This window comes from Phytophthora parasitica (genome assembly GCF_000247585.1).
Source record: "Phytophthora parasitica INRA-310 unplaced genomic scaffold supercont2.1, whole genome shotgun sequence".
Classification (NCBI taxonomy): domain Eukaryota; phylum Oomycota; class Peronosporomycetes; order Peronosporales; family Peronosporaceae; genus Phytophthora; species Phytophthora nicotianae.
The window spans coordinates 748,478-760,845 of NW_008634126.1; the positions used below are offsets into that span (position 1 = coordinate 748,478).

The following is a 12,368-nucleotide window of genomic DNA, read 5'->3' on the forward strand; positions in this document are numbered from 1 at the left end:
GTGATCACTACTGCGTGAACAGCCACTGCTGCCCGACTCTTCATTGCGTCACTTGGGCGACATGGATCACCCGGAGCTCTACGCTATTCGACGCAGCGAACACGGCGATCAGAACGGGGTGCTCGAGTTGGATTCGCCCAGTAAAGATGCTCGTCGGTCATATTTCGGTCGAGCGTTGGTGGGAGCAGCCATCGAGACGTCATTTCTAGCGCTCACCGCCACAGATCCGACCAGACCTGAACGTGTTCTAGGCTTCGCCGCCTTTGACAGTTCTCCACCGGGTGAACTGGCTGATGCTGCTTGCTATCCGGCATTCCTCGAGCACAAATTCGATCTTCCACCTGTACGGATTCGTAGAATTACTCTACCAACTCTACCACATTATTGATACTAATTGGTGTATGCTAAACAGGCTTCGGCGTTCCTGTTTCTGACGTACTTTGCTCAACGTCAAGCGACTGCGGGGACTGCAAGTCGACCGCCAGTGCTCAAGCATTTGCTGCATTCGATGTTTGCCAGTTTGGTGAATAAGCGCAGTGTGTTGCTCGTTCTACCCGAAGACGTCAATATTACTGAGACTGAACCAGCGTTGGCCAAGTTCTTCGAACGATTACCAACTCGCTCAACACCCATAGAAGCCCCTGGAAAGCGGCTAGAGCAACAATTCGCCAAGAACGCCAAGACTTTCAGTCAGTTCATAGTGTACCAAGCTAAGGTGGACTCCTTCTTCCCAGCCGTGCATGTTCGTCGCGCTAGAGTGGAAGACCATGACGATTTGCAGCCTATCCTAACTGCTCAAGCTGAAGCTGTGTCCTCAGCATTTGGAGACTATTTCCTAGCAGAACTCATTCACGACCAGGACGAGCACAACGTCTGTCTCATTGCAGAAGCTGCCACTACAAATTCTGCTGGTCAGGGTCGAGCTGTCGGTCTGTTAGCGATCTCCGACCAGATCGACGTATCCACGCTACAAGACAATTTCGCTCTGAGTGCTCTAAGTGACCTAGCCAAGAGCAACACTACAGCCCTACGGACTGACAAGATCACTCCACCCAGACTCGTGATCGCTGGGCCTCCCGCTGGGGGTAAAGGCACTCAGTGCGAACTGCTAGTTGAGGCATTCAACGTGCTGCATCTATCGACAGGAGATCTACTGCGTGCCGCAGTGGCGTGTGGCTCTCCTTTGGGCGTTCAGGCCCAGCATTTCATGGACTCTGGCCAACTAGTGCCCGATGAACTGATCGTGGACGTAGTGCTTGAGCGATTGGCTCAACCGGATTGCGAGTCTCGGGGCTGGTTACTGGATGGATTCCCGCGAACATCCACTCAGGCTCAAGCTCTCCTAGCAGCAGGCTTTTGTCCTGACGCAATGATCGCGCTTGACGTTCCAGACGACGAGGTTGTTCGACGTATAGCTGGACGTCGAGTAGATCCCGAGACAGGCAAAACGTACCATCTCGAGTTTAATCCACCGCCTCAAGACGAAGACGTGCTCGCTCGACTCATTCAGCGCAGCGATGATACCGAGTCGACAATTCGTCAGCGTCTGGCTACGTTCCACAAGCATTTGGGCTCTGTTCTGTCTGCTTTCAATGCTGTTCCAGGCTCAGGAGCTAAGGTTATTACTGTGAATGGCCTCCAGTCGAAGCACGCTGTGGCGCAGCATATTGTTGAGCAAACGCGTACGATCAAGACTGCACAGAAGCTGCGACTGCTGATAAATCGCGGCGACATGACGCCGCCGAAGCTGGTGATCTCGGGTCCGCCTGCAGGAGGGAAGGGCACACAATGTGAGCAGCTTGTAGCTCTGCTTAATGTGGTTCATCTTTCCACTGGTGACATGCTGCGTCAAGCTATTCGAGAGAAATCCCCGCTAGGAATGCAGGCACAGAGTTTCATGGATGGCGGTCAACTGGTACCGGATGAGTTGATCGTGGACGTTGTGCTGGAGCGAATCACGCAGCCAGATTGTGAGAGCAGAGGATGGCTACTCGACGGATTCCCACGCACAGCTACACAGGCGGAGGCTCTTTTAGCAGCTCGAGGAGGGAAGGCTGCTCCTGATTACGTACTGGTGCTCGATGTTCCGGATGAAGAAGTTATCCGACGTATCGCAGGTCGTCGCGTGGACCCCGAGACTGGGAAAACGTACCACGTGGAGTTCAACCCGCCACCTCCAGAAGTCCAGATGCGTGTGATTCAGCGTAGTGATGACACGGAGGAGACGCTACGTACAAGACTGGAGCAGTTTCATGCACATAGCGATGGAGTATTGGCTGCATTTGAGGGGTACCACGGCGAGAACGGCACAAGTGTGCAAATTATCCGCGCTGACGGATTACAACCTGCTTCTTTGATCGCCAAGGCGTTCGTAGCTCCAACAATTGAGCGTGGCGTGGAGGCGGAAGCACGAGTTTTACAACATACAGGAGCGGAGAATCTCTCCAAGTTGGCGCGTGCTGAAGCGCACTCCAACTGCTTCGCGATCACCTTGTTTTGTGTGGGCGACGATGCGTTCGAGCGGTCCTCGTCTGCAGATCTACTGGTAGCAGCGTTCGCCACGTTCCCGACACGTGACTACTGCTTACTTACGCTACCGACACACGCACGAGAGCCTCCTTGTCTCGCCTTTTTCTCTCGTATAACTGCGCGACCGGCAAGTGCGTTCACACACGCACTATACGTGCTACATCGCGACGCTATTTCCTTCTTCTGTCCTCAAACAAGCGACGGTCGCGGTGTACTTCACCCTGTGCAGATTGACGTGCAACGTTTGCTTTCAAGTGGTGAAAATGCAGCAGAATTGGCCCCATTGATGGCAGGATTGAACCGCCAAACTCGTCAAGCACTGGACCAAGAGCTAGAATCTGCCAACGAAGAGGCCGAAATCGACCTGGAAGACTCGCCAAGGCACACAGCGTTCGTTGTACGTGCCAATGGACAAGTTGTCGGGCTGGCAGCGCTCGCTCGACAGCCCGAAGTGGCGACGTTGCTGCCTCATCACTTCGATATCGACCGTGTGGCACGTATGGAGTTCCACCGTGCTAAAGATCTGGCATTTGTGCGTCATCTGATTCTAAATCCTATTTTCGCGTCGTGCTCGCGTGTCGTGTTACTTGAGTTAATGAGGCTTTTTCGCAAAACATGCCTCATTTATCAAGTACCGACGGGACTTGGAACGAATACGAGCAACTTAACGTCGACATCGTTCAGTGCTGCGCTGGAGGAGTTCGTGCTCGCTCCACCACGACGTGGTGCGCACACTAACGCAGGGAAAAGCCCTGCATCAATCACAAAAGACACTGAGGAAGTGAGTGACGACGTCAAGGATGAACGGGAGCGAGTACGACGCGCAGCAGTTTGTGCTGCCTTCGCGCTGTTTGTATTACCCAAACGCTTACTGTCGGAACCGAAGATGACCGTCAACCAACGCGTCGTGTTTGTGGGCGCTTCGGACGCAGCATTGAGTTGCTTGGCTCGGCTTCTGGTGACTCCTTATCTGCATTTTTCTAATCTCACGCTCATTTCTCCGCATGGTTTGACGGTTGCGACGATGGATGAAGGTGAGGATGATACTTCGACTCCTCGACCTTCGGATTTTGCACGGAAGAGCACGTTCACAGCCGTGGAGATGGAGCAATTTAGCCTGCGGACTCATGTGCGAGTTATTGAGAGCCGAATGGTGCGTCTGGATCGGGAGACGCGAGCTGTGATTCTCCAGGATGGCTCCTGCATTCCATACGATTACCTTCCGCTGACTACGGGGCTACAGGACGGCACATGTACAGCACTTGGGAAGCTACCGCGGTTCGTGGACGAAAACTTTGACGATGGCACTGCTATGGCTGCAATGTATTACCCTCCAGTCATTCCGAGGCAAATGATGGCATTGGGAGACTTACCAACATCTCAGAAGCTCCATACTGCGCTGAACAAGACGAATGCTACTTCTGGAGGTTCTATTGTAGTGTATGGCGGCTCATTACTGGCACTTCAGGTGATCCAGGCGCTGCTTGTTCGCGGTATTAATGGCAGTCGCATTCATCACGTCTCTCCATCGCGAGACAACGGATGTGGAGTCTTTGAGGACACCGTGGTGCGATCAGAGATGGACAAGCAGTACGCCAATAGTGGAGTCACTCTTCACACAGCCATGCAGATTGTAGCCATCGAGACGAAAACGGGAAATGACAACGAACTGGAAGGTATCCGCGTCTCGACTTTAGACGGAGCAAAAGGTTCCACCGATGAACATGCATCTGCGGTTGAAGGAGAGTTGATACCTTGTTCGTGGCTGCTGTGTTGTCGGCACAACGACGCGGACGCCGATGTATTTCGTGCTATAAACGAAAGTGGCATTGTATACGATGGCCGCCTTGTTGTGGACGGTCATATGCGCACGACCGACGCACACGTGCTGGGTGCAGGATCGTTGTGCCGTTTTTCGAGACGATTCATGTCAGCCAAACTGCACGAGAACTACAGCAGCCGCGAAGGGGGTGAATTGCTCGCTAAATCGCTGCTTGAACTGCTAGATCCGTTGGCAATTCCTGAACCCTCGGAAGTGCATCCACTGCCTGCACAACCGACGAAAACACCCATGGTTCCACCTCCAGAGATGGAATTGCCTGTAATTCGAAGCGCTGTGATTCCTGGTGGCAAGTTCTACGTGCAGATCAGCGTTCCAACTCTCACTAACACGCTGGCTCTGCAATCGTTACCCACAAATACTGCGTCGCGAGCAACGGACGCGAACCTCATCGATACGGACACGCACGCACCTTCTCGTCCTACCAGTGGAACGAGTAGACCATCCCGGTACACGTGTTTGCTCTTTGACGACGTAGGGGTACTGAACCGACTGGAATACCTGGGAGACGGCCCTTTACCCGTCCGCAATCTACAGAACATTGTGGGTCTGCACGAAGCGTATCTAAACAGCGCACTGGCTTCGTATTCTGCAGGTAAAGTTAACGATTGGGTGGACTTCTTCGCCCACCCGTGGGCCAACGCCCTGTACCACGATCGCTTCCCGGCATTCCGAGCCAAGTTGCGTACGCTCTTGGCAAAGGACGACGGGGTCCGGGCCATTGCGGACGATGCAGTGGCGTTTATGAGGGAAACGGGAGATACAAAGGGAGCAATGGCGTTGGCTCAAGAGCGCGTTGGACGAGGCGGGAGCGCATTGGAGCCGTCGACGCGGAGGCTGGTGGAGAGTCAAGTGCTCGAGTTCTTGGGCAGCAACCGAGACGTCCTCAACATGTTTCTGTTACCCAAAGGCGGAGCTGCTACACGACCAGGCAGCAAGTGAGACGGCCAAGTTGTAGCTGCATCGGAGACGGAATGCAACGGGTGGTATGTGCGTCACTCGTGTCGTCAACTCAAAGATCAAGTTGAGGTGGGTACACGCACAATTACAATGCAACGACGGATCGTATTACAGTGTCCTTTCGGCGACGAATCGAAGATGAGATTTCAGATCATAAATAAACAGAGACGAGGCGATGTTAGGATTCTTTTTCTCAAGACTATTCTTACTAATCTTTCGATACGGTAACTTACCCGTAAATAGTACTAGAATGTGAGATTTCCTAGACGAAATTTAGTAAATACCTTGCACTTATCAACACTAATTAACAAGCGAGCGTTCTTGAGTATTCAGGCTAACTTTTATAAGCGCCGGATGTAGATAATTATCAGTAGTTTAGGACTGTAGCGTGCACGTAGCACAACGTTGAAGGTTTTAGTCGACTAAGAACAGTTCGTTTCTAGGATCGCTTCTCGAGAGGACGAAGTTGACAGCTCGATTCGTACGATACTGAATTATAGCACCACTTGTGCTGGTACAATGAAACCTGGCCACAAGCCTCGTCACGACACACGATAAAGAAGGAAGTCATCTGGTCGAGCTCAAGTCATTTAAGCACGTCTAGTCGAACCGATGAATGTACACGAAGTCCTTCGTGGAAATGGTTGTGCTTTTACGTAAAATATCGAATCCATACATCCACCATTTCAAAGGATTGGTACATGTTTTCGCAAGCACAAGAGTTAGGATTGCTTGGCTAGGGTAGATGCGCGAGCCTGTAGCAACTTGCAAACGACGACATGGTGGGAAATCCATGAGCTGTGTCGTGCTTGGCTCCGAGCTTCAAGCCATGGAGCCTCCAAGTCGGGAATCGATCGAAAATACTTCTTGTATATGTCCAGGCGACCCTCCACGCGGTCCTGGCAATGCCTAACGCAAGGACTCCTTGTACTGTCGGAGGTTGCCTTTTGAAAAGTATCATTCCATTGAAGCGTTCCACTACCAATGAGCCGCCAAAACTGAACGCTTCCCTCTGCAAGCTCGCTTCGATCCCTGCACGAGGCCCAGGCCACACACTACTTCAATAGCCAAATAAATATCAGTGCTAGCTGGCCTCGCACGCTACACACACGGAAGATTCGGGGAATCACAAGGAGCTGGTGAAGCGTAAAATCGCCCACGATTATGGAACAAAATAAAAGCAACTCAAACCCTAAAAAAATCCTTACAAAAACCAAATCAAATCTAGCTTCCTCTAAATCCTGACAACTGGGCGTCTGTTCAGTCTCCACTCCGCAATCCAAAGCTCACTACAGCAACCTCTTGCCGATTGACCATCACTCCATTTCCGCACTCGTGTCCGCACTCCCGCACTACCGCGGCCGTACGCCATGCTGCTCAAAATCATCCGTGCCGAGGCGCTGGCGTCCGCTGACCTGAACGGCAAGAGCGACCCGTTCGTGCGCGTCTTCTACGACGGTAAGGAGGTGGGGGCGTCGCACCGCGTCAAGCGGTCGCTCAACCCGCGGTGGGATTTTCAAGTGACCATCACTCTGGCACATGCTGGACCTTTGGACGTGGAGCTCGAGGTGCTAGACAAGGACGAGCTGTCCCAGAACGATCTACTGGGTTCTTTGCGTGTACCTTTCCCAGAGTGGCGCCAGCTCGTAGACCAGTACCAGAAACGTAAGCAGAGGAAAGAAATGCCCCCTACAAAGCACAGAGGCTCCAAGTGCGTGGACGTACGGCAACTACGCGTTAACAAAATTGCAGATACGAGCAACAGCGCCAACAATAGCGACAGTAAACTGCTGCAGAAGGGTAATTCCTCCCAGTCGACGGATTTCCAGCGACGATCGAGGTCTTTAAACTCCAGTGGGGGATATCTCCAAGCGGAGACCAAAGGCCGCGCTTCTGTGGCGTCTGGAGAGGTCTCGATGGAACCGGTGAGCGATGTGATGGATATTAAGCCTGTGTTTATATGGTGCAGACTGGTCAAGGGCTCGGCAGCGCAAGGGCGCATTCTCTGCAGTGTACAGTACGAGGAGAGAGACCTAAAGTACCTGGTGAACCACCCGTACGGTACCAGTATCCAGGAGGTTTTCCTGCCGCAGAACCCGAGATTTGAGCAGGCTTATTGCCATTTACCCAGGAGCTGGCATCCGGACGTAGCTGTAAGACAGGATGAACTCACGGCCATGCATCAAGGAACCCCCAAGGATTGTTTGTTCCCGTGGCACGAGAAGCTTCTTCACATGGTGGAGGAAGTTACAGTTACGTTTCACGTCAACGAATCGAATCAGGGAGTGCTGGCCACGCTGGTGCTGACTAACTATCGCATTTGGTTCGTGCCGTATCGACGTGTGCGGGGTTTGCTGCATGAGGATGTTCATACATTACCAGTAAGCAAGATCCTCAAGGCGTCGATTCAACAGCAGAAACGCAGCAACAACAACGTGATCACAGTACTGATCTTGGATAATATGGACGCTGGACACTACCACGTGACGCTCTCACCGATTTCCAGGTTACGCGATTCGGTCCGGGATTTCTCTCGTGAAGCAGAACTGAAACGTGTGAAGACGCTGCACAATATCGTTCGGGAGATTGAGTGGCTGCGCATTGAAAACAGCTTCTGCTCTCCTACAGATCGGAATCACACGGTGGCTACTGCAGATGAGATGCAACTTGAGGACGATTTACTTCATTACACGCCCAAGCACAGCAGCTCGTCGATGCCGCCGCCCATGGCTCGCGCTTTAACGCAGAATTATAGCAAGTATCAGAAGCATACGTTTACTAAGGAGAGCATTGGAAGCCTGACTCTCAACGGGAGTGGTGGACCAATGGAACGTCCCAAGGTCAAGCACCAGCTGAGCGAATCCGATGCTTATCCTCCGCTAACGCAGACGATGTCAGTGAGAAAGCCACCGCAACAATTCCAACTTGCAGCGAGACGACGCATTCGATACGACCCAGAGGCGGAATTTGCTAGACTAGGTGCTTTAGATCATCCTCGTTGGCGGAAGTGTGAGCTGAATGAGCAGTACCAGTTGTGCCCTACATATCCGGCATTCCTCATGGTGCCAGAGTGTCTGAACGACGAGATTATCACGGCTGCTGCGGGCTTTCGCAGCAAGAGTCGTTTCCCTGCGCTGACGTGGATCCATCCTCGAACAGGAGCACCGCTTTGTCGCAGTAGTCAACCAAACACTGGTGTATTACGAAGCACGAACCCTGAAGACAAGAAGCTGATCTGGGCCATCCGAGATGCTGCCATTCCAGCTGATCAGGCCGCAAAGTCCAAACGCGCTCTGCCCAAGAAGAACAGCGTCGTGCACATCGTTGACGCACGGCCAGAGATCAACGCCAAGAGTAACGCTCTTGCTGGCAAAGGGCATGAGTCGGTGAAACAGTACGACCGCGATGGAGTGTCTACAGCTGCGATCACGTTCATGGGGATTGATAATATACACGTTGTACGCAATTCGCTCGCTGGTCTGGCGCAGGCGTTGTATGAAGTGGAGGACTCCAACTTCTTCGGAGCGGTGCAAAAGAGTCGGTGGTTGGAGCATATCTGTAGCATCCTACAAGGCGCAAGCGAGGTGGCCACGCATCTTGAGCGTGGTGATGCGGTGTTGGTACACTGTAGTGACGGATGGGATCGCACGGCTCAGCTCTCGGCTCTGGCGCAGATAATGCTGGATCCGTACTATCGTACGTTAGAAGGCTTCGCTCAGCTGATCGAAAAGGATTGGTGCTCTTTCGGTCACAACTTCCAGAGAAGATGTTCGCATCCCACATCCGACCAGACGTCGCCGATCTTTTTGCAGTTTATTGATGCAGTGTATCAGCTCACTCTCCAGTTCCCAACACATTTCCAATTCAACGAGCTGCTGTTGTCTTCTGTCGCTGAAGCTGTGTACTCGTCGTGGTATGGGACCTTCCAGAAGAACTCTGAAAATGAGCGGCGTCTTTTCTTGTCTACCGTTCCGAGCGTCAGCGTGTGGGATGTCATTCGAGCCACCACAGATCAATTCCTTAACCCTTTGTTCGCTGGCAGGGAGGTACACGCGTCTAGTGGGTCGAACATGGAGCCCATGCTGCCCGTGTGTCGTGTGCGTGTTATGCAGCTCTGGGTCAGTCAATACCAAAAGGCCATTGGACACATGCGCTTGCAGCAGCGAGAGTTCGAGATGCTGCAGCTTATTCGGCAACAAGAAGCAGATCTCTCCCGTCTATACGCCGCCTTGTCCAGCGATCAACAGCTCGAGTTGCGTGCAAGCCAACTGCGGTCTGACATCGCAAAACTCTCGCGTAGCATGAACCTTAAATATCCTGACGAGCTTGCTACACCATCGAAAGAACTGGAGAAGAAGAGAATGGCATCTAGTGGCGAAATGCTGCGCAACTCGGGCAAACGACCGACCGCGGCGTCGCTGGACTTCCACGATTTGGCCAGCATTGTAGCTATGGGAACGGCAGGTGCCGCTGCAAAGGCGGGAGCGGTATCCTCGCCTCCTCGTGAGCACATGACATTGGCGCAGATGCTACAGCGTGGAAACCTCGAGGCTAGTTCTGGTCCTACGCCGGCCGGATCAGCTGGAGTACCAACGCAATCGCACAACCTGCCTAATCCTCGACGACGCAAGTCTATAACCAGTCGCTCACGCAGCAACAGCCTCAAGAACACATTAATTAATGTGGTAGCGCAGATGAAAGGTGGCTCACATGATAAGGAGATCGACGAGCCGGAGGAAGTTGGCTCAGCTACGCTGCCCAACCCAGTGCGTGTCAGTGAAGGACGACGCAACCTGCGCTTGAGCTCTCCATCGCGTCGAGATGAACTGAAGCGTGATCTTCATCACCTCGAGTCGCAGCTTTCGAAGCTCAACCATCAAGTGGCTTTAAAGGAGGACGCGGCGAAGCAGACGATGCGGCGGTTCCGCTGTTACAACTACAACCTCCCAGAGACAGCACTACGTAACGAGAACGATACGCTTTCGCCCACCAGCGGCAAGAAGGTTCGGCTGGGGTGTTCAAACGGCAACAAACCGTACCCCTCGCCGAGAACGTATTCGCCACCATCGTCATCTTCCTCACCCGGTTCAGGTGCAACATCAGCCTCGGCCCGAGTCAGTGGCGAACCCTATGACTCCAGCTCGTTGGATGGAGATCCCCGCAACTTCACACCAGGAAGCTCTCCGTTATTGGGCACGGACAAGGTAATCTCGGGAGGAAACTATCTCAACTCGCAGCCTGTGTGGGAGCGCGACGAAGACGCTCCGTGCTGCAAACGCTGCAAAAAGAAATTCAAGACACTCTTGCGCAATCGACACCACTGTCGCTGCTGTGGGTACGTTTTCTGCGGTCGTTGCACGAGTCACCGCATGAGTCTCCCAGATTTTGGCTACTACGACGTTGTACGTGTGTGCAAGGTGTGCTACAATTCAGGCGAGGATGGATAAGAGCAAGACGAGACAAGTTGTACGGTAAGCATTGTGGGAAAATATAATCAATCGATACAAGGGGGTAACTAGCTGGTGGTCGAGCCTGCTGATACGTCGGACGGACTTGTTGCTAGGATAAATCGTCGGTTTGCCGGGTTTTGATAAGTATTACGAGGCGTGAGCGCAGGAGCAAGACTTGTTGTCTCGAGAGAGATATCATAGTCAGCAAAGGCACGTTGACCTGTCGGGTCCTCAGTCCCTTTCGATGCCCGCAGTCTGATCAGACGATCTGGTGAGGTAGAAATCGTTGCAGCTGGAGCTGGTATGATGCCAAACGTAGTAGCTAATGCTCTCTTGGCTTGGCGTTTTTCGAGACGCACCGAGTGTGGCGTCATCTTATCGAAGAGTGCTGGAAACGCTCCATTATACTGCAAGGGGATGCTGTGAATTGGGCACCAGAACTATGAAAGAATGGGTTCTACGTACTCGATCGGGGAAATACGAACCCGGTCCGCGACTAGATGCTCCATTATCGTGTGTAGATAAGAACCTTGGCACATTAGACTTCAAGGAAACGACAGCGTTTCCCTTCTTTTTGAGTTGGGAACCTACGTTCGTGGACTCTTGCGGGTCGTAGAATCTCTGCACAGTAGCTGTAGGTGTCGGATTCACGTCTCGCTCCATTCGGTACAGCAATCGAGACCTGTGCCGCTTAGCGTTGCCTGCCATAGTGTTCCATTCCTCACGAAAAAGCGCCCCTGGTCCTCGCGCCGAAGCGAGGTCTACAGGCATTGTTGACAAACTTTAAGTAAAGGCTAGCGCAATACTACCAAACTGCCATCGTACCATCACGTCGATGTGTGAATAACGTTTGACGGAAAGGTTCATACTGGTTTTGTGCGTCAGGCTCGCGGCACGTGCGCAGCTCCATCGGTAGGAGCATTGACGCGTTGATTTCGAGTATATTTTTGGGATACCAACCGCGATCATGATTGAATACCGTACGAAAAACTATTAATACAAATGAGTTTTGTGAAGCGCTCGATTATCTACACTCGACAGATTGTGCAAATTGTTATCTCAAAGTTAAATTCGATAGCAGGCGATTCATCGAGTACGTAGCGTTGTAGCTCTAAACCTTATAAGTGAAATGCAATTTAGATACTGGCCAATTTACCAGTCAGTGCTTCCATGACTCCACAGTGACTATTTTTCTTAAAATAAAAGTAAGGTAAAAACAAAAGTGCAGGAAATTCAAAAAACTTTTATAAAAATATTTCGTAGGCGCTGAAGACGTTCGTACTACTGATGGTTCAAAAGGGGTTGTACGCGCACGCTTAACCCTTGTAACGCCGGCTCTTATTCTGTAGTATACAGAATAAGCATTTATTCTAAATAAACTATTGACAGAGGATTGCAACAATTTATCTGCTACAAGCCCTTCGCAAGTTGAGGTGGTGAAAACGCTGCGATGTGAGACACAAACGCTACGAATCTTGCCATAAACAAAACGTTTTTCGCACCGGCTGTCAGTTTTGAGCTCTGCTATTGGCCGCTAAGTATCAGGCGCACCTCCCTCAATTGATTCTCCCCTCGATTGCGATCGTGGC

The 12,368-nt window shown here is 52.1% G+C and overlaps 3 protein-coding genes across 3 annotated transcripts; 2 read left to right on the top strand and 1 right to left on the bottom strand.

Annotated features, from left to right (window-relative positions):
* Positions 1-61: 61 nt before the first annotated feature.
* PPTG_00182 (hypothetical protein) lies at positions 62-5,311 on the top strand (the record flags this gene model as incomplete). Its single annotated transcript, XM_008891552.1, has 2 exons — positions 62-343; positions 413-5,311. The coding sequence occupies 2 exons, from the start codon at positions 62-64 to the stop codon at positions 5,309-5,311; spliced, it is 5,181 nt and encodes a 1,726-aa protein (XP_008889800.1).
* A 1,256-nt stretch (positions 5,312-6,567) lies between these two features.
* On the top strand, positions 6,568-11,662 carry PPTG_00183 (hypothetical protein). The gene has a single exon (XM_008891553.1). It carries the CDS (start codon positions 6,700-6,702, stop codon positions 10,774-10,776), a length of 4,077 nt encoding a protein of 1,358 aa, XP_008889801.1. The 5' UTR covers positions 6,568-6,699; the 3' UTR covers positions 10,777-11,662.
* PPTG_00184 (hypothetical protein) lies at positions 10,845-11,701 on the bottom strand (the record flags this gene model as incomplete). The annotated part of the gene is made up of 3 exons (XM_008891554.1): positions 10,845-11,186; positions 11,245-11,540; positions 11,605-11,701. 3 exons carry the CDS (start codon positions 11,699-11,701, stop codon positions 10,845-10,847), a joined length of 735 nt encoding a protein of 244 aa, XP_008889802.1.
* Positions 11,702-12,368: the final 667 nt, after the last annotated feature.

Excerpts from the sequence above, each read along its gene's own strand:
- PPTG_00183 (XM_008891553.1), top strand. The coding sequence starts at position 6,700 with ATGCTGCTCAAAATCATCCGTGCCGAGGCGCTGGCGTCCGCTGACCTG.